Below are 22,828 nucleotides of genomic sequence, written 5' to 3'. Positions count from 1 at the left end.
TAAACAGTATAAACAGATCAAGCAGTAATGCATTCATACAACAACATTACCACCAACAATAATGCAAAAATTATTTTAATAATAATTTTCAAATATTTATATAATCACGCAAGCAGTGATGAAACTTTCACCTCTGGCCTCCTATGGATAAAATACTTCCAAATGGGGGTGTAATTTGATTGCATCTATCTCATTCTTTAGCTTTTTTCTTGTCTCAATCAGTCCTTTTGTATCTGTCACACAACACAGCATAAGTTATACTGTTACACACACAACATAAGTTTGGTCATCTTAAAACCATCTGCTCATGATGCAACCGCGCAAGAAGCACACACTCTCACACAAGCAAAGAATGAAGTAAGGCTCCCTCCCGACACACAGCAGGTTCACACTACATTAAATTTACCAAAGGTCACTCCCTGAGTCCCCCATCACAAACACATACACACACATACAGATACCACACATATGGGATGCCAACAGGCTTTTAAAGTACATTCAAAATTAGATGAAGTACTTTCCTTCTGCTCGCTCAGTCAGCGCTCATGGGAGCATTTAGTAGTGTTTTTCACTTCTGCTTCAGGGTTTTCAGTGCTTTAAATGCCTCTGTCTAATTCTGGTTTGTTTTGTTCATGCAGCAGGGATTACCCAGGCTTACTACAAATCACTCTCACCCGCTCAGCGCCGTCTGTGTGCGGTTTGGAGCCGAGACGGAGTGAGTGGGTGGGTATCTTATTAATCAGGCTGTGTTTATTTCAATTGTTACTTTGTTAGTTATTGAAGTTATTTTTCACTAATCCAGGTTGCCATCGTGTATAAAATGTGGTCCTAAAATAGCTGTAGAAATTCTGTGTCTGAACATTTTAGTTGGTATGTAACATGAGAGCTCTCTAACCCTCCCATAGACAGCAACGCAACTGAAATGTTCCCAGACAGAAACGTAGTAAGGACATCAGTAAAACAGTGACATCAAATTCAATTTTGCGAAGCTACAGGAATACTTTTTGTGCTCAAAGAAATCAAAAATAACATAATTTATTTAATAATTCTTCTCCCCCGAGTTATGTCTTCTGCCATTTTGGAGAGTACCCTAGAACGTAATCGCCATTATTTACGTTAGGGGGAAAGCGCGCACATGAACGTAATCGGCGTAATCAGCGTTGTTTACACTTAGGGTAAAGTAGCTTTTGAGGATCTTTTGGTCTACTTCACTTTGTCAGGTAGGTCCTATTTAAGAGATTTCTTGATTGAGAACAGGTGTGGCAGTAATCAGGCCTGGGTGTGGCTAGAGAAATTTAACTCAGGTGTGATAAACCACAGTTTTAACAAGGGGGTGAACACTTCTTCACACAGGGCCATGTAGTTTTGGATTTTGTTTTCCCTTAATAATAAAAACCTTAATTTAAAAACTGCATGTTGTGTTCATTTGTGTTATCTTTGACTAATATTTAAATTTGTTTGATGATCTGAAACATTAAAGTGTGACAAACATGCAAAAAAATAAGAAATCAGGAAGGGGGCCAACACTTTTTCACACAGGGCCATGTAGTTTTGGATTTTGTTTTCCCTTAATAATAAAAACCTTAATTTAAAAACTGCATGTTGTGTTCATTTGTGTTATCTTTGACTAATATTTAAATTTGTTTGATGATCTGAAACATTAAAGTGTGACAAACATGCAAAAAAATAAGAAATCAGGAAGGGGGCCAACACTTTTTCACACCACTGTATATAATTATATTTACTTGTTTTGCATGAATGTATTTTACAATACAAAGAGCAATGTGTAACATTTTACCAGATTATACCTATTTACTTTTAGTTTCCCCCCCACTAAATAATGTTTTTCTCAATGTTTAGATTTTATAAAATTATTGTGAACTCATTATTTTTGTAGAGTAACTTTTGCTGTTGAATTATCCACTAACCTAGTTTATAATAGTATTTTTCTCATAGATTATGATTATATATACTTTTCATTTGTTACTTTTCTTTATAATGAATTTATCTATATTTAGTAGATTGTGTGTAACACACAAAAAAGTGATGATCAGGTCAACACATACTGAGGTATAGAAATAAAAAAAACTGTGATCGGTATTGTCCGATATTTAGAACTTTAGGTATCGGATCGGGATCGGTTCTGAAAAAATGGTATCGTGCCACCCCTACTTTTTGGAGGCAGAACAGTCTGTATTTGATGAGTGTAAATCTTGGTTTTAACTAAAGCTGTCAAGCGCTTGACGACATGAACATGTACTTTCTACAGCATGCCCTGAAGGGACAAATACACATCACACAAATTCACAGTGTAAAACATCCTGATTCACTCTGTTGCAATCACCTGCCTCCCCAGTGCTCTTGTTCTCATTTTGGTTAACTTTACATTGATTTGCTAACAAAATTGAGGGAGTAATGCACGCAAAATATGACGGGGAATCAGTGAGAAGTCAGTGATGAGATTATGTAATGTTCATATATAATGTATATAGTGTTCATATTTTCACTAAATGCACATGCACCACCGTTTAATAGGTTAGGGTCTAAGATTTTTTAAATATTTTTTAATTGTTTCTCTTATGTTTGCCAATTTATTAAATTTATTTGATCAAAAGTGCAGCAAAAACAGTAATATTGTGAAACAATATTACAACTTAACAGAAACATTTTCCATTTCATTTCTTTTTTTAATTTCAACTGAATGACTGAATTTTCAACTGAATTTTCAACAGCCACTACTTCAGTCTTCAGTGTCATGATCCTTCAGAAAATATTCTAATATGCTGATTTGGTGCTTCTTAGTATTGTCAATTTTGAAAACAGTTGTGCTGCTTAATATTTTTGTGGAAAGTGATACTTTTTCAGTATTTATAAGAAATGTACTGTCACTTTTGATCAAATAAATGAAATTAATAATTAAAAAAAAAAATCTTACTAACTCCAAATGAGCTTATATGAACATTTTCACAGAAATTTTATACAGTGAAACAAAGCGATGCACTTCTATGGGAAAAGTAGAAGGTCTAAAAATATCCTTTGCTGGTTTCTTTGCCGGTCTAACAAAAGACAGATGCTCAGTGGCAGGAGGTTACAGCGGCTGTCGACATAATTATTTTAGAACACAAGTGATACTTTTGAAACATTTCAAAATATCAGTAACGGAGAAAGAGAGATTGCATAGGGCGAGAAATTGTGTAGCATTCTAGCATGCATGTCAAATCAAGTTACCGACTATGCTGTAAAGAAAAATAACTTCTTTTTGTTTCTTTTTTTTAATGCTATCAAAGCATTGTTGACTTGCTGCTGGATTGATGTCTGCATTGATTGGTCATTGATGCGTTTGTAGCCAGAATTGCAATATGAGTGCAGTCGATTACGATTACATTTGTAACCACAGGAGTCGCTTAAACGTCGATACCACTAAAATGATATAGACATGCGGTCGAAAGTTTGCGTGACGTTACAGACTTCTCATATCAAACTTTTTTTTATTATTAATCTGTGTGCTTTTTTGAATACAAATTCTCTTGACATTTCCATGAGAGAATTTATTTTATTCCTTAACTGCATAACCATGTTGTAGGCACTCACATAGTTGTATGTAGAGCTAGCCGTGTCAAAAGAGCCAGATTATAGTACTCAGTGTTATTCAGGTCACACATCAACACATAGAGACGTGTAAAACCTCAAAGCATGTTTTTGAAACAGCTGCGAGAGGAATACTGATACACACAGAACACTCCCTCTATCGCAAGAGCTTTATTTAGCTCAGAGCTGTGGCTGACATGTCTTTGGGCTTTATAGATGTTATAGATGTAACGCAGACAGTGTCAAACCAATGGTAATGTTGGGCAAAATGCTGAGCGTTTGGTGATTTTTAAACTATTTGTCAGAAGTAACTCTGTATACATTCTACAGAAAAATTGAATAAAGAGTGTTTTTATCACATCCTTGTTTTATAAAACATCAAGCAGTTCACACGGTTTGACAGGGTATATTGATCTGCAAGTATAGGACATAGTCATCAGGGACATCCTAGCATCCTGTTCACGCTCATAATGAGGGCACAGCACAGCAGCAATGTCTGATAAGACCCAAGTCAAGCAGCTGCTCTTGAGGCTTTTACAGGAATGTTTTTGTTGTATGTGGAGACTAGTTTTGGTGTAGGGTGTGTAATGGCTGGTGATGATGTGATTATTCAGACCTCTAGGGCTGGATATCAATTCAGATTTCCAGATTTAATTCGGACTTAAATTCTGTTTGATCCTTTTCTGATTAATTTGGCTATATGTGGGTTCTTTTAAAGGGGTCATCAACTACCTTTGTTTTTTTTATTTTGTATTGTTCTCTGAGGTCCACTTATAATGTTATCAAGATTTTTACATCAAAAAACATAATTTAGAATTAATAGGCTATTTTCTGAAACCACTTATTAGAACGCTTTGTTTGAATAGGCGTGGTGGATTGTAGACTCGGAATTAAACACCCACTGCTATGATTGGCTAACAGTTGTGTACGCTTGACAGCCTGCATCCTTCACATATGGACGCTGCTGTGTTTTAGGTTAAAAACGCATAAATACTCAGGACATATCCAACCCTCTACGGACACCTTGGCAATTAAATTGCCATTGGCTAGTACATTTTTTTTGTTTACTGAGTGAAATGACTTGCCTTAAAGGGACTTTGCTAATTAGTCATGCTGTATGTTTTTTGATTCATTAAAAAGAAATGGCTCACAAGTGTCTTATTTTGTGAATCAAGTCACAATATATGTGTGTTTTTTGTGTGCAGCTGGCAAGGGCAACTGAGTAGAAAGCCATTTTTGCTTTTTATTGCACATTCAGTGCAGACTGAACTCACATTCACAACTCCAATAAAATATAATGTCTTTTGTCATGGTATTGAAATCACTAGAAATCAAGTGTTTTATAGTAAAGGTATCTGGTGGGGTTGTGGATTGGAAATGATCATTCATATCTACTGAAATAGAACCTGGTGAAAAATTCACAGATCTTTGAGAATCCATGAATTTTACATCTGCAGTAAAAAATTATTGCGTTATATAATCAGCCTCGCAAATAGATATTTGTGACGGCCACTCTGGTGAGGAATCCCACTTTTTTTAAGCACAGTGATGGCCATCTTTGCCCTGCTGCTGCTTTCTCAAATGTGTCCACGCATGGAAGAACATCATAAATGAAACATTTCTTATTCTGTAGGAGATTTTTCTAGGAGAGAATAATTACAGTAAGATAATAAAATGCAATTCTCAATAGTGCTGTAAATCGATTAAAATGTTTTTACTAATTAATCGCACATTTTTCTGAAATCAATCGCGATTAATCCCACCTAACATTAAAGTTTTTAAATATACTTTTATATTGCAATAATTTCACATTCGATCTTCAAATTAATTTACAAACAACATAAAGACAAAAAGTATATATTTTTAATATTTGTTTAATCACATCTTTTTTTATGAAGGCCAGTATCATTGATACCAATACTGCTTTCTCTATGAAATTGCCCCCCCACCTAATATTTAACCATTCACTATAACCATTCAACATTACAGTATAATTGAGAGCTATCAATTTTAACATTTATTACACTTTAAAAATAACTTCTAATTTAAGTGAACTTAAAACAATCTTCACATAAACCCATTATAATAAATGTCATATTTACCTGTGCCCTTCAGCAGCAATATACAGAAATTGACATTTTGAATTAATTGAAGTTATTAAACACTAAATTCTAAATTAAATATAGATGAATCCTTAAAGCTATAAAAGTTATTTTTTTCCTCTTTTTTTCTTTTTCTTCTTTGTCCTTTGATTAATAGACATCACAGCAGCTGGTTATTAGGTTGTTTTGGCTGATATTTATTTAATAGCTGCTGCTGCTGAACGTGACGTGGATCTGACACGCATCATATTTTCTCTCAACTCTTTTTACCCTTTCTGACCCACTTCAGGTCTTAAAGTCTCTATTAATGAGCTGACAATTTAAATCTGGTGTGTTAGATGAGTGAGACAGTGCTGGGCTCCAGGACAGTTTTGAAAACCATTTCAGAGACATGTTCTTAAATGTGACTCATATAAAATATATTACATGCATGCATAGTTTTAAGGCAGCTTTAATCGCCTTTTTGGTAACTTCATGACTTAACTGACCACAACATTGCATGCACATAGTTTATTTCGGGCTTTGATATGAAAGGATACAGGCTACAGTGCACGCCGGCGCCTTTGTGCGTACTTTTTCCGCACTCGTTTGACTCGTGCCTGGCGCTGAAGTGAAGTGGAGCGTGCGTCCGAAACGTCTCCCGTTCTCAGTGGTTCTGCAACTGAATAAATGCACTTCTTGTCAAGAGAAAAAGTGACAGAAGCAGAAGTTGTGATTGGGGTGGCCAACCCCATTATCCACTAATTTTTCCATTTTATTACCATAACTATTTAGACTTCCTGTTTATTGACAGGAGAAAGAGGGAGGGGGTGGGAAAAGGAAGAGATAGGGAGGGGTAGTGGAGAAGGAGAGGGAAAAGAAACACTTTACTTAGGGGGTTTCCACCTTTCCTGAGATGAGAAGCAGCTACAGGAATGTTCGTTTTATTCCTATCTGAACCTTCTTATGAATGTGAATCTCTTCTCACCATCAATGATTGCTGAACTGAATAACAATAACTGTTGCAATGATAAATGACATGAAGAAAAATGTACAATAATGATGGTGAATTCTTGTCTAGGGTTGCAGAGGTATACCGGTTTCTTAGTATACCATGGTCTGAAAATTGCCGCTCGTCACACCATGTGCATTTGCTTATTTATGGTATTGAAAAAATCATCCGGATGGAAAATGTCAAGTGCATGTACATAAATCCTTTCCATCAAATGTCTGTCAGACTTGTCAACTTTAGCTAGACATATGTATGCAGCGGAGAAATATGTCAGAGAGAAGTGAGGCTGATAGCACCATCCCTCATTGGAAAAAAGAAATTAAATCAGCAGCGTAGGGTTATTTTGGATATCCCAAAAACATTCAAATCTAAATTTAATGATCTTGATATTGATAATCTCAAGATTGTTTATTTTATTTTCAGTTGATTCATGATCCCATCCAGTAGTCTCAATAAGCTTTGTGCTTTCAATTTTTGTCAGTTACGAAACATACCTGAAACGGTTATCGTACTGTGAAAATCTCATACTATTGCAACCCTACTCTTGCCACAGATCATATTTGTTGATGGAAAGCAGCATTTGAATGGATTGTCGGATATGTTTGACTTTGTGTGTGTGATCTAGAGGCAGTAGAAATGTGGGCATCTGGGCGGGAAATCCCGGAGCATTGCTGGGAGTCAGGGAGTTCTGGAATGCTGAAGGGGCAGAGCATGGAGGCAGGAAACGGACGAAGCTGATCTGATCATAGGAATGAAAAGTGTGTGTACGTGACCATTTGTGTTCATGTGCACATGAATATTTACACATACATTTTCATATCTTTAGTTCTCTTGGCATCTGAAATTATAATTTGCTATCCTGCGACTTTGGAGAAAAAGCTCTATTGTTTTACTCTTCACTTTTCACTTTCATTTCCTTTTGTGCTTTGGTTATAAACAGAATTGATCTTTTTAGAATAGCTTGAATAGACTTATTCATTTGCCCACAATACATTTGCATTTTTATATTTTAGCATATAAAATATTTAGATCTTTTTCAGAATGCAGTGCCAGTACACTCATTTTACAAGGTCATAAAAATAAATAAATTTGAAAATTACAACCTGGTCTCATGGCAAATACATACCTGGGGGCACATTTTTGCAAGACGCGAAATACGTACCAATAAGTACATATCACTGCAGTTTCCAAAAAAAATTAACTCTAGAGGCAGTAAATCTCCGACAGCTTTTAAAGTATTTTCACACAGAGTATGATTTACAGAGTTTCGATTAATAAAGCGTAATTTTCGCACAATTACTTGAAGAGTATTATGTTGTGACTTCAAAACATTTTTAATATGCTGGGAGATTTGAAAACTGATGCTTTTGAACGTTAACACCGCACATATCAGCTTCATATGAATGGGTTTTCATAGACGACAGGTTTGTTCGGTAGCTTACGGAGTACGGAGACATACTGGAGAGGCGAGGAGCTCCGGTTCGAATCCCGTGTAACTACGGTTCAACAAAACAGTTCAAATCTGCATATAAGGAAGTTAAAATGGCACGGTTGCATCAAAAAAAGTGTTTTTATATCAGTTTTGCATTTGTTAACACTATCGGGTAGGTTTAGGGTTGGGTTTGGTATAGGGCATATTTCTAACATGATAGAGCATTAACTTTTAGCGACAGTCCTCGGATATTTGAATTCTGAATCACCACAATACCTACCTATATCAACGTAATAAAAACGTGCCAGGGTTCACGTATTGAACCTGCGTTTTAGCGCCACTCAGTGGACATTTCTCTTTGAAACTGCGGCAAAACGTGCAGTAAGGTACGTAAAAACGGTGTTGCAGAAATGTACGCAGAGGTACGTATTTTTGAGACTGGGTTGGAAAATTATTACAAAAGGTATTCAGCATTTTTGTAAGAAAAATATCCATATTCAAAACGTAATAATCACTTTAATGTAGCTTGCGCCAACAGTCCTACACGGAAGCAGCTCCGGGCTGATGACGTATGGGGCCAGTGCTGCGCATGCGCCAGTGAGTCTCGTGAAAACCAACGTTTGTTAACAGGAGCAAAGGAAGCAAAGTTTCCTTACTTTAGCAAAGGAAAACCAGTCTCCTCTTGGCTTATATCAAAATCCTCTGACATTCTTCTTTTTCAAATCCTCATTTTGTACTTCTAATTAGTGACTGTTGTTTTGTTTTGATCTCTCCGCTGCGCTTCCGTGTGCGTCACTTCTTAGCGGCGCATGCGCAAAGCCGACCTCCATACGTCATCCGCCCAGAACTGCTTCCGTTTACAACAGTGAATGCAAGCTACATTAAAGTGATTATTATGTTTTGAATATGGATATTTTTCTTACAAAAACGCATTGATTCGCTACAGAAGGCCTTTGTTCAGAGCCGTGTGAGACACTTTTTTTATGGATATGTGCTTTTTATTTAACTTCTTTTGGACTGATGCATGCAACACCCGCTGAGTGCCATGAAACAGCTTGAAATATCAAAGACAATTTTTAATATAACTCCGACTGGATTTGTCTGAAAGAAGAAAGTCATATACACCTAGGATGACTTGAGGGTGAGTAATTTATGGGCTAATTTTCATTTTTGGGTGAACTAACCCTTTAAGCGTGCGTGCCAGAGATAGTCTTTAAGGGCTTTCAGCAGACAGTGACTGCCTTTATAAATAGGCCAGAATTTCAGAGCCCAACTCACCCTGACAGCCATATCAGCCCAGCCTGCTTATGAATACAAAGACTGTTACTGACAACATTTGCAAGCTGTGTATGATTGTTTTCGATTTGGTTCACACACATTTAACTCCTTTAAATTGTTGCTTTTTCATGTTTAGTCATAATGTCAGGTTTGTGCCACAGCTATTATTTTGATTGACAGGGTTATTCTGTTGAAAATGTTGGTTTCCCAATTTTTGCCTCACGCAGTAATGTCATTGGCTAGTCAGCGTATGTATGGATCTGATTGGCTAGTTTCCCAAATGACAATGGTTTATGCTCAGAATTTTTATGCTAATGTAAACTGCTTATGAAATCATCTAATTGTTATTCGTGCTGCACAGAGAAAATGTTTTTGGCATTCAGAGGACACAGTCGCAGTTAATCATGGTTTCATCAAATGCATATTCTGATATGCCATTCACATATATTTCACATTCTTTTGGGTTTATGTGTTTCAGCATAATAAATCACTATATTCAATTAAAAAACTCATTCGCTCTTCCCCAAATGTACATCAAACTGTATCTCAATACTTTCTAGGCAAATGACTGATAACGGAGAATATTTAGTGTGTTTACTAGTGCTGTGTGTAAACTGTCAATCTGACACCAACAAAATGTAAGAGCTTTCATTGGCTCCTATAAACACGAAGTGCGTAATTTCTCTCATGCCCTCGCAAATCTAATGATAGAGATCACTACTGGAATATTAATGGCATGAGGAATCTCCCGTTTTCTCTCTGACTTATCTCTTTCTCTCTCATGCACTTTGATTCCTCTGTAGAAATGCTGCTTCTGACAGGTTTAAATCAAGTTTTTAAAGAGATGATAATGGGATCTGTGTTATTGCTCCTCAAATGTGTTGGATTGTGTCCAGATGGAAGCTGATGAGGTGCTTTAATGTCAGGATTGATTTTCATAGGGCCAAGCACTTTAGTTTGTCTTGTGTTTGCTTGAGATCTGTCTGTCGAGTCAGTCAATTACCAGTGTCTTAATGCTAGTAAACATTAAATTAGTTATGTAATATGGTAAATTAGATATATGTGGACCACAGGAAAAGATTCCAGGTGGCACTTGGAAAGATTTGGCTTTGTTAAAACCATAAAAAACATACACTACAATTTAAAAATAACATGAAAAATAAAACTACTAATATATTCAAACAGCAACTAATCATGACTAATCTCTAGATTTTTCCAATGGCTTTTTTGTGTAATGGAAAGTTGTATACATTTGTCTGTATGGCATTCAAAGGCTAAATGTATGTTGATCATATTTTTGTACCTCATCCAGGATTATCATTGATATTAATCCATGATAACGTGATTTAATAAACATTTCTGTATTTATTTTGTGTTTACAAAAATTTCTGGGAATTAACACTGATGGCTGAATGAAAAGCTAGGTTTAGTTTCGCAATTAGTTTTTTGACAGTAACTCGATGGATTGGAACCATGCAATATTTTACGCCACATCTCGCAGTCTGTGTTTTGAATGTGCTGTTGAATAGCTCACAGCTTTGAATCTTGAATCAGTCTTAGGTTGTACTTGTATTTGGCCTGTTATTTCTGAGTTCCTGTCAGTTTTTGTTGTTTTTTGAATTGGTGAACCAACTTCTGTTACCTCAGCAGTTTCCATGGCGATCTTACAGGTTTCATATCAGTCTAAAGGCATTGTCCATAACATGTACCATGTTCTTGATGACAGGTTACAGTTGAAGCATATGGTACTGCTGGATGAAGACTGAGGTCTCAGTTATTGAAGTGGAATATACTAATAAATGTATTCAGATTCATCTTAATTATGTTTACTTGTTGCAAAGTTTTTTGGATTGCAGTAATCATGTAAAACCAGCTAAATGTTCCAGTTCCAGTCTCATTGCCATGCTGAACACAGATAGGCCTAATAATGTGACCACAGATTATCTAACTAACCTTAAACAGCTCTTATTCATGGTGAAATGAGTAATCAATTCAATCATTCTGGATGTCTTAATTTAATTAAGTGATAATGATTAATAACATGATACATTAAATAAGCTCAACGTTTATGTTGTCATTTTGTTAATTTCCCTTCATTTAAATCAACCCTACTGAAAATGTGATCTTACTGATTTCGTTCGTTCATCTTTTTTTCCCCCTCAGAGCTGGAGGCGAAGGAGGCCTGTGAGTGGCTTCGAGCGGCGGGGTTTCCTCAGTATGCTCAGCTCTATGAAGGTAATCCCCAACTCACCCCACATAAGTCCACTCATCCCTCCATTTCCACACTATTATCTGTCTCTTTTTATTCGCCCCTTAGTAGGGATCTACTAAGATTCACTGAACTCACGATTCGATTTGATTCACGAGTTTGATTTCACGATTCGATTCGATTCACGATTGTTTTTAACAAAATGAGATCTAAGACAAATTATAAATTAAATGTGTCCTTTTATTATTGCTTGGACAAAATAATGCACGTTTCTTTGTGAAATTGAAATATAACACTATAATAATATACTAATATAGCACTTTTGTTGGTTTTGATTGCTTCTATTGTCCTTATTTGTAAGTCGCTTTGGATAAAAGCGTTTGCTAAATACCAAAATTTTAATATAATGTAAATGTAAATAACAAAACAAAATGTAAATTTTAAAACAAGCCCCAAATCAAATAAGTAACACAAATAAAAGAAATCTCTTCATATAAACAAAATAAGTCTTTGTCATTTAAAATTAGAGGCAACTGAATTACATTACATTACATTACAAATTAGATTGTATAATTTTGAAATTTTAAGCAAATTTTAAGAACAGCTTTGAATCTTGAATCAGTCTTAGGTTGTACTTGTATTTGGCCTGTTATTTCTGAGTTCCTGTCAGTTTTTGTTGTTTTTTGAATTGGTGAACCAACTTCTGTTACCTCAGCAGTTTCCATGGCGATCTTACAGGTTTCATATCAGTCTAAAGGCATTGTCCATAACATGTACCATGTTCTTGATGACAGGTTACAGTTGAAGCATATGGTACTGCTGGATGAAGACTGAGGTCTCAGTTATTGAAGTGGAATATACTAATAAATGTATTCAGATTCATCTTAATTATGTTTACTTGTTGCAAAGTTTTTTGGATTGCAGTAATCATGTAAAACCAGCTAAATGTTCCAGTTCCAGTCTCATTGCCATGCTGAACACAGATAGGCCTAATAATGTGACCACAGATTATCTAACTAACCTTAAACAGCTCTTATTCATGGTGAAATGAGTAATCAATTCAATCATTCTGGATGTCTTAATTTAATTAAGTGATAATGATTAATAACATGATACATTAAATAAGCTCTGTTGTCATGTTGTCATTTTGTTAATTTCCCTTCATTTAAATCAACCCTACTGAAAATGTGATCTTACTGATTTCGTTCTTTTTTCCCCTTTTCCCCCTCAGAGCTGGAGGCGAAGGAGGCCTGTGAGTGGCTTCGAGCGGCGGGGTTTCCTCAGTATGCTCAGCTCTATGAAGGTAATCCCCAACTCACCCCACATAAGTCCACTCATCCCTCCATTTCCACACTATTATCTGTCTCTTTTTATTCGCCCCTTAGTAGGGCTCTACTAAGATTCACTGAACTCACGATTCGATTTGATTCACGAGTTTGATTTCACGATTCGATTCGATTCACGATTGTTTTTAACAAAATGAGATCTAAGACAAATTATAAATTAAATGTGTCCTTTTATTATTGCTTGGACAAAATAATGCACGTTTCTTTGTGAAATTGAAATATAACACTATAATAATATACTAATATAGCACTTTTGTTGGTTTTGATTGCTTCTATTGTCCTTATTTGTAAGTCGCTTTGGATAAAAGCGTTTGCTAAATACCAAAATTTTAATATAATGTAAATGTAAATAACAAAACAAAATGTAAATTTTAAAACAAGCCCCAAATCAAATCAAATCAAATAAGTAACACAAATAAAATAAATCTCTTCATATAAACAAAATAAGTCTTTGTCATTTAAAATGAGAGGCAACCGAATTACATTACATTACATTACAAATTAGATTGTATAATTTTGAAATTTTAAGCAAATTTTAAGAATTTTTCTAAAGTGAAAAAAAGTGATGTGACACGTGATGTGAAATGTACTTGGAATTAGTGCTCTGCATTTAACCCATCCAAAGTGCACACACACACAGCAGTGAACACACACCCGGCCGGAGCAGTGGGCAGCCATTTATGCTGCAGCGCCCGGGGAGCAGTTGGGGGTTCAGTGCCTTGCTCAAGGGCACCTCAGTCGTGGTATTGAAAGTGGGAGGGAGCGCAGTACATTCACTCCCCCCACCTACAATCCCTGCCGGTACGAGACTCAAACCCGCAACCTTTGGGTTACGAGTCCGACTCTCTAACCATTAGGCCACGACTTCCCCACTTTAAATTTTTCCCCACTTCCCCTCACTTTAAATATTTATTTATAAAGTTTTTTTCTATGACGTAAAAATGTATATAATGCAGTTAATAATACATGTAAAAGTGAATACGTAAAAGTTAATGCATTTTAAATTGTTGTAAGTAAATTAAATAATCCAAACAAACTTAACGTCTCCCTCAATCTCATTTGCGTAAGAATTGTCACGTGACGAATCTGCATTTTGGTGGATAATAGACTTAACGGTTATGCTTGCCGGTTTGGCCCCCCCAAACTCAAACGTCAAGCTACACCTATGGTTTAGATACATTTTGGGTTGTGAGTGTAAAGCCATGCTGAACCAGTAAGAGTTCCACGGCAACCAACACAGGTGCTGCAGATATTCAGAGCATGTTTTAGTCCTGCTGGCCCCAAGAGATTGATTTAGACCATTTCACACACACTGAAGTTTAACAAATCTGGAAAGCCCATGCAGGCTCAGTTCACATGTGGATTGGAATAAATTTGGGGAAATTCATTTGAGTTTAAAATAATTGGCAGATTCACCCAAAAAAAGAAAATTCTGTCATTGTTAACTCACCCTCATGTCAGTCCAAACCCCCTGACTTACTTTTTTTCCCCACGAAACATTAAAGTATTTCCTGGTCACGTATTTTCCATGTAATGAAAGTGAATGAGGACAGGTGCTGTCAAGTTCCACAACTACAAAAAAGCACAAAGTATGATAAAAGTGATTCATATTCAAGTCTTCTGAAGCTGTACGATAGCTGATTGTGTGAGGAACATAGTCTCGTGTAGCCAGACCTTCAGACTGACGGCAGAAGGGCTGGGAACCTTAGCCGCTTTGAATGGCCAAGGCCCAACCAATCACATTTCGCTTTGGGCCACGTCATGTTTAGGGGTGTGGAAATGTCCCCATAATAACAGACCGGTGTATAAAACTCTTGGACGTATTGTAAAGAGTCTATGCCGCAAATGTTAAATATTTCACATACTTTTGAAAATCCAGCATTTAGTTGAACCTGATAAGCGTTCATCATCACGGTTGTAAACACGACGGATTTCTTTTTCCGTGAGGTGGTTTGGCATCACGGCATCTTTGTTTTTTTTATGTGGAACGTTAAAGAACATGACACGCGTCTCCTGGAAATCCTGTATAATTCAACCAATCCGATGATGACTTCGAAACTCCTGAAGTGTTTCCAATTTTGTGTGCGATATGCATCAGACGTTCAGCCAATGGTTAAGCCGAACAGAACTAGGGACGCATAATAGAAACATTTAGATTACTTTTGGCATCATCTAACACTCACTTATATTAATGTTAATAATTTACGTATATTAATATTTTAATAACTGTTAAATGCTATTTATTTGAGCAAATCTCAGTAACATTTTCATACTGTAATTTATATTAACACGATGCTTAAATTAACTTTTGTCATAAATGCATCGCTAAACAGAACTGCATTTTTGTCGCTAATCACTAAAAATCATCCCCTGTGCTGTAGCTTTTAAATCAAACTTGGTGTCATGAAACGCATTACATTTTTTCATTGTTCTGTGATCAAATGTTAAGATTTCAAACATAAAAGCCTAAATCTTTTGAGTCTGATGCACTCAGCCTATTTATGCACAAGAATACTCTTTAATAAAAAAAAAATCTCCAGTTGTGGAACGATTTGAGGTAATTAGAGAGAATTTTCATTTTTGGATGAGTTATTTTTTTAATCTGTGAACACAGAAACTCTTTCCTAATTATTTTTAAAACTCATTTGAGGCCTGGGCAGCCCATATCACACTAACTTTTTTCTTTTTAAGTGATGTGCGGTCTCAAAAGGCCACACTATTATGTTTCTTTACTTCCTGATGTTTTTACTGGTACAGCACCTGCAGGATTCTGTCGGTGATGCTGTGTGCTGTGTGAAGCAGGCGTACCCGTGACCCAGACAATGACGAATCCACAGACAAGTTCTAATATTAGCCTACTCAGATTTCACTGGCAGGGCTGAACCTGAACCTGCACCTGAAAGCAGATAGAGCAGATTTTTTTAACATCATGCCTCAGTAGGCTTCACACTTATGAATATGAAATAAGGACCAAAATGTCTCTGAAAAAAAGTGTTTTTTTAATGCATTTTAATAATAGAAGAGAGATGTTGTTGTTGTTGAAATTATGGTTCTCTGTTCATTAGTAAGCCACGATTCTGTCAGGTTTGTTTTTTCTTATGTTTCTTAATCTAAAATCTTTGTGTCACCTTCCTAATTAAGCCTTCCAATGCTTTTGCATTTAAAATGTTAATTAAAGATGAAAACAGGATGAAGGATGAAAACAAGGCTGTGAGAAATAGACTTGGTCTTTACAATGCCATGCACTGTATAAAGATTTTAGATCACATGTCATTCCAAAACTCCAAAACTGTTTTAAAACAGTTGTTTACTGAAAGTCTTTCAGAAAGATGAAAGATGTTTGGTCAGCTGAACGATTGGTAAAGTATGTTGTTAAACAACAGTACAATCCATTGAGCATGCTGTACTTCTGTCCCTCACTGCGTCATTTGCATTTCATTTCTCAACAGGAGTACTGCGTTTTTAAGATGCTGTGTCAAGCTAAAAGCAGTAATTATCAGTTATTAAGTAATTATCAGCCGATATTAGCAGAAATAATCTTTAATAATATAAAAACACTGTTAAATGTAACCTTTTTACTAGAATTTTTATATTGGTCATTAATCGGTTATTAGTGATAAAAAAAATTATCAGCTTGTGTGTTTCAGCCAAAATTGTAATATTGGACCATTGCTAGTAATTACTTAGAGAAATGTGTTTTAGGCACCATTTGTTTGCAATAACACGTTCTTGAACAGATCTTTACTATTACTATTCTGAGCTCTTGGTAAGTGTGGTCTGGTGAGACGCATTGCCTGCAGTAGCACCTGGAGTTTTCGTGTCTCCTTATTACAGATTTTTTTTATGCACGAGTCAGAGTGCTTGATTGTCTGATATTTTTTATAGCTAATCACACTAATGAATGAATTGTGTTTCTCTAAAACAAATAACTATCGATGTTTTCTTGCCTTCAAAATTCTGCCCCCTGCACACTGATGAAAATTTAAAAGCTGAATGCAGCAGCACTTCCGTTCACTCGTCTCATTTAAGCATCCTGACAAACACCTGTCATATGCTTGGCTTCCTCTGACAGAGTTGTGTATTTTCCTGCTGCATGTCACAGACTTTAAGCTGGCAGTGGCCTGACCTGCGTTGGCTGTGACAGAAACAGAGATGTGTTGAATTAATGATATGCTGGTTGCTGGGACGTTCCCGCTTGTTCTCTGCGTAGATCCTGTATTGAATTTTTTTTTTAACCAATATATATCAAAGTGAACTTGGACTCATCCGTCCTCTTGACATTTGCATAAAAATAACTTTAAAAGAAGATGTGATGTTAAATAAAGCAAGACTTTGATCCAGCGACTGATCACAGAATAACTGCTATGAATCGGTATAGGTCAGTGCTGTGGCATTGTATGATCTCTGTTGTGTATTGCTGTCCAGTTTCAGTGTAACAGTCAGCGGTTTCCGACTTTTATCTCTGCATCATCCCCTGACACTCTATTAAAAACTCAATAGTCTGTGCGGTCTTTTAAAACAGCAGGGATGCTGGTGTGTGTTTTATCTCTTTGCAGCTGTTGAAAACAGGCCCGTGTGTAATAATACCTTTTGAAAAGTGAGCTTACGACAATAAAAATTGATTTATTGGAAAAAATAAATGAGGACAATTGTTGTCACTTGTGTTTTGAGGCTAAACTGGAGTATCAACAAACAGATCGGTTGGGCTTCCTCAAACCACCAAGAAAATAACTGGATTTCAAATGAGAAAAAATAATATTTTATATTCTGTATCTACATGTATTTTTTAGGAAAACAAAACATTAAATGCGGTAGACTGGTCTGGACGCTCTTATTTGTTGTTTGTTCATTCGTGTCTGGAATTCGCTTTCTAAATTTGAGCAGCCACACTGATTTCCTTCAAACGGAGTATGAAATAGAAAAACTTAAAGTGTTTGCCTGTGCGCGTGCGCGTGTGTGTGTGTGTGTAAGAAATCTCATTGGTGTTCCTTGAACTCCTGTGATGAGGACACTCAAAACCGAGACATTTTGAGAGAGAGAAACGAAGAACTTCTCGTTCTCTGATAAACTTTTAAAGTTCACACTGACACTGTATGTGTCATGCTGTATTGCATACTGTAGAAATGCCTAGTTTGACTTTTGACTTTCGATTGGCAGCAGGTTGATTGGCAGCAGGTTGATTTCTTTTTCTTTTGTTTTTGTGGTGTGAGCTGAATGCTTTCTGGCACTACTTCCTGCACTACTGTCATTAGTTGGACCTGGAACTCCGAGGGGAAGGAGGTTGAAACAAAAGCTGGAAACGGGACACCTCAGCAATGCTGATGCTCTCTCCCACACACACACACACACACACACACACACACACAATACACAGGTGTACACACACTCACATTCTGACTCTCTGTTCCATCTAAAAAAGTGCTGTAAGACATTATTGCCGTTATAGTGTATGCATTTCTATATTTTAGACCAAGGTTCTTCAACTTTCATCCAAGGTTCTCTTTTTTCAGACCCCTTAGTGGATGGATGGACAAAGCATATGTAGAATTCAAATTTAAATAACATTACAATAATCATTACTGACATAATTAAAAATAAAGCTGTATTTGAGCTATTTTATAATTATCATATTTTACTTTTAACACTTTTTTTGTTTTAAAAAACAAAACAAAAAAAACTGATGAAAGCCATGGAAGTACCGCCATAAACCCCCAAGCGGTCATTGACGCCTGTTTAAACATACAGGCTTAAGCTTATTATAGCAGCAATATATTTTTGTTGTGTTGTACGTGGTCAAAGCACTATGCATTTCTATATTTTAGACCAAGGTTCTTCAACTTTCATCCAAGGTTCTCTTTTTTCAGACCCCTTAGTGGATGGATGGACAAAGCATATGTAGAATTCAAATTTAAATAACATTACAATAATCATTACTGACATAATTAAAAATAAAGCTGTATTTGAGCTATTTTATAATTATCATATTTTACTTTTAACATTTTTTTAGTTTTAAAAAACAAAACAAAAAAAAACTGATGAAAGCCATGGAAGTACCGCCATAAACCCCCAAGCGGTCATTGACCCCTGTTTAAACATACAGGCTTAAGCTTATTATAGCAGCAATATATTTTTGTTGTGTTGTACGTGGTCAAAGCAGACTGGGCATCATTTATAGAATGTTGCGCAGAACCCATCCTAAATTTGATCTTACTGCAAGAACAGCTTACATTTCCAAAAACCTGCAGTACTCCGACAAGAAAAAGCGTGTACGTCTGCTCAGACCCTGATGTGACGCTAAGCACTTTAAGTCAGTTTTTACAAATATGAACATCGGTGTGGATTTAAGCATACGCACACTCTAAGATCAAATTTGTGCGTACACACACTTTATAAATGAGGCCCATTATCTATTGTGCTAACGGGGACATGCATGTTAAAATCTGACCTTTTATATCTCAAACACATCCCATCACACCCTCTCTCAACTTTCCTTTCTCCTCTCTATTGTCCTCTACCAAAATAAAACAAAAAGAAACGTACATCTTTAGTCATAAAACTATAAATATATTCATGTAAAGACTGTACAGTGTTTCCCATAAGATATTAGGGTTAACCTCTTTCCCCCCCGAAAGTGTTTGCATTGACTTTCCAGGACTTTAAAGTGAATTCAAACCACTTTTTAGTTTTCATTCACAATGACACTTTTAGGATGCCAAACAATTAGAAAAATAATAGTAATAATAATGCATTTTATCAGTGCCTTCCATAATACTCAACTACAAGTATGGCAAATTAAACATTGTAACATGTATAATATAGAGGAATAGTGCAGAAATGCATGTATATCAATTTTATAAATGTTGATGTGCATACGCTAATAACTGTTTATTTGTGTTTTGTCACTGAACACACTGCCAGACAACTCGAACTCAATCTGAAGATTTATGCATGCTCAACCACATGCAAACACATTTTTCCCCCCCTGCGTCCTCATGTGAGGGTTAAAGTTGACAATGTCCTGTGATGTTTATGTGATTCATCTTCCTTCCTCTCTTTCTCTTTCTCCCTTTTACTGACCACTGGATTAAATGTTACAACTGGTCTCAGTAGGTTTTAATTACCCCTATTATGCAGTTGAATGAATTAATTAATTGGTGCGTTTCTGTGTGCCTTCAGCCTCTCTGTTCCCCATTGAGATCTCTGCTGTGAGGAGAGACCATGAGTTTCTGGATCAGGACTCTCTCAAGGCATTATGCAGGTGAGAAACCATTACATATTCATTTAAATATTAATTACAGCGCTTTAAAAATATTCCATCCTACCCAATAATCCCCTCTGGTCTGCGTTTCACTTCCTCTGTACCTGGCTGCACTATGGCATTCAAGGTAGTATAACACATGATAAAAATTCATAAAGTATACTAATAATAATGTTTATGACATACGTTTAATAATATGAGTCACATGTCATGAGGGGGCATCCGTCATTTTCTATAGTCTTTTAATATCCATCTCTAATCACCATGACGACAGGCCGTTTGTGTCAGCAGGCCTTGCTATGCTTCATTGTTCTGTATGTTTCCTTTTTATTCTTAACTTTATTCTTTTTCTCTTCACCCCTCAATGTGGAATACGTGATTAAGTGACCGGTCACACCTGCCGAAGTCACATTGGAGTGAATGGCCTTTTCTAAAAGATAAGGAATAAACAGAGAGGAGGAAATTATATTTCCCGGGGTGCAACTGGTGTCACTGGTCCTAAGGTGACAGAAGAAGAGAGAGATGGAGATTGAATATACCATTTGTCCCACAGTGGCCTGTTACACACTGTATGCTTGGTTGCTAGCTACTGATAAAAAAAAAACATCAGGGTGGCTTGATAAATTAAGAGAACTGAAACACACACAGCAAAATGTGAAATAATAGAACTCTAAATCATGTGCATGTGCATAGTTATCTACATTTAAAGCTGTGAAGAAAATGGAAGCTATAGGTGTGTCTCCTAGTGCTGAATTGTTTCCAAAATTTTGTATTCAATGCTAAACTGATATCTTCAACTTATAAACAGCCTTGGGCGCCTGATGGACGAACCTTTTAATAGATTAAATAATTCAACTTCCATAATTTGAATTAATTTCATCATGGTGTTAAGCCTTTTTTAATGTAGAATGTAATATAATATGAAAGACCATCGAATGACCGCTGCAAAAGCATCTGTTGTGTTATTTGGCAGACACTTTTATCCAAAGCGACTAACATTCAGGCAGGGTATACAATTTATAAGTACCTTACCCATTACGGTGCAGGGTTCTTGTCTTAAAATGTCTCATAAAAAGTATTAATTATCCTTAAATTGTGTAATAAAATTTTTAATTATAATTTTAAGAGGTCTTGAACTTGGGGTCAGAAAAAGGGGAACCACGATACAGCCTGATGTGATTATTAAACTTCAAAAGGCAATGATTTAATTAAATACATGTGAGTGCTGCACATTTCAAAGTCAAACTGTGCCGATGTTGCACATTCTACAGTATTGCGTTTCAGAGCCGTTCACAATCAATTTAATCACATGAATTTGTGATCTATCATTGATAAATTATGAACATGTTAACTTTATGGATTTCATGTAATATATTGTAGATGGAGATAAAATATCCACTCTTATAACCATGTTTTTGAACCAAGAAGTAGTAAAGCTTTTAAAATGTTGAGGTATATTTCTGGTTTGTTTACAAATCCTGCATTATGCTTAAAATATTTGGATATTATTGGTATTGTGGTTATGCAGTATCATTTAATTTAATACAAACTGTTGTAGCTTCTGTCTGGGTTACCCTGTCACTGGAAGGAAAGGCTAAGACCGTTATTTTACACATTGAATATATAGATTTGACTATATGCTGTGCTATATTGGTACAGTAAGTGCCTTTGTTTACTTACTAAAGATCAGAGCCTCTACTTTTAAACAAACAAAAAAAAGGTTTATTCTAGCTTAAAGCATTCTTTTTTTATCAACACTTGAATATAGGTAGGTTTCATAAAAATGCATAATTTTGAGCAAAAAGGTGAGAAAATCTAATTTTTATCAAAAACTACATCTGGGTAATATTCAGTATGATTATCAAAGCATAAATCCAGTAAATCGCTTCTATCAACACCTCCAAAGCTTGCACAGATTTATACCACTTCCTGGATCATCATTTTACTCCGTAACATTATGCAGTTTTCATTTATATGCTGCCATTGCTGATGGTCGCATTATTTTTCATATGCATCTGTTTACATAAGAGATCGCTTGTTTCTCCGTCCTGTACACGTGTTTTTGTTCGGGAGGTTTTGTACTCATTCAGAAGATGTGTAATAGCGCCCCCTCGTGTATAACAGTGAAAACACGAAAAGCCGTAAAAACTCGTCTTTGACGGGGAAGCGTTGTCTTCTAAAAGACGAGATAACTCATCAATGGCGGGGAAAGAGTTAAACACAATATCGCATCAGCAAAATCTAGTGTCACTCAACCTAAAATGTGACCCTGGACCACAAAACCAGTCTCAAGTCGCTGGGGTATATTATGTTGCACATTCTACAGTATTGCGTTTCAGAGCCGTTCACAATCAATTTAATCGCATGAATTTGTGATCTATCATTGATAAATTATGAACATGTTAACTTTATGGATTTCATGTAATATATTGTAGATGGAGATAAAATATCCACTCTTATAACCATGTTTTTGAACCAAGAAGTAGTAAAGCTTTTAAAATGTTGAGGTATATTTCTGGTTTGTTTACAAATCCTGCATTATGCTTAAAATATTTGGATATTATTGGTATTGTGGTTATGCAGTATCATTTAATTTAATACAAACTCTTGTAGCTTCTGTCTGG

The 22,828-nt window shown here is 35.9% G+C and overlaps 1 protein-coding gene across 1 annotated transcript in view; it reads left to right on the top strand.

The window, feature by feature from the left end:
* Positions 1-22,828, top strand: part of LOC107548495 (stAR-related lipid transfer protein 13-like) — a 57,471-nt gene that overhangs the window by 18,328 nt on the left and 16,315 nt on the right. The window contains exons 2-3 of the mRNA XM_016229206.1: positions 11,555-11,626; positions 20,123-20,204. Coding sequence (XP_016084692.1) covers positions 11,555-11,626; positions 20,123-20,204 — 154 coding nt within the window. The remainder of the gene's footprint in view (positions 1-11,554; positions 11,627-20,122; positions 20,205-22,828) is intronic.

This window comes from Sinocyclocheilus grahami, unplaced genomic scaffold, assembly GCF_001515645.1.
Source record: "Sinocyclocheilus grahami isolate Dianchi unplaced genomic scaffold, SAMN03320097.WGS_v1.1 scaffold348.1, whole genome shotgun sequence".
In the NCBI taxonomy this organism is placed as follows: Eukaryota; Metazoa; Chordata; class Actinopteri; order Cypriniformes; family Cyprinidae; genus Sinocyclocheilus; species Sinocyclocheilus grahami.
Note: the sequence above shows the minus strand (reverse complement) of the source record. Positions and strands in the feature narration are given on the sequence as shown.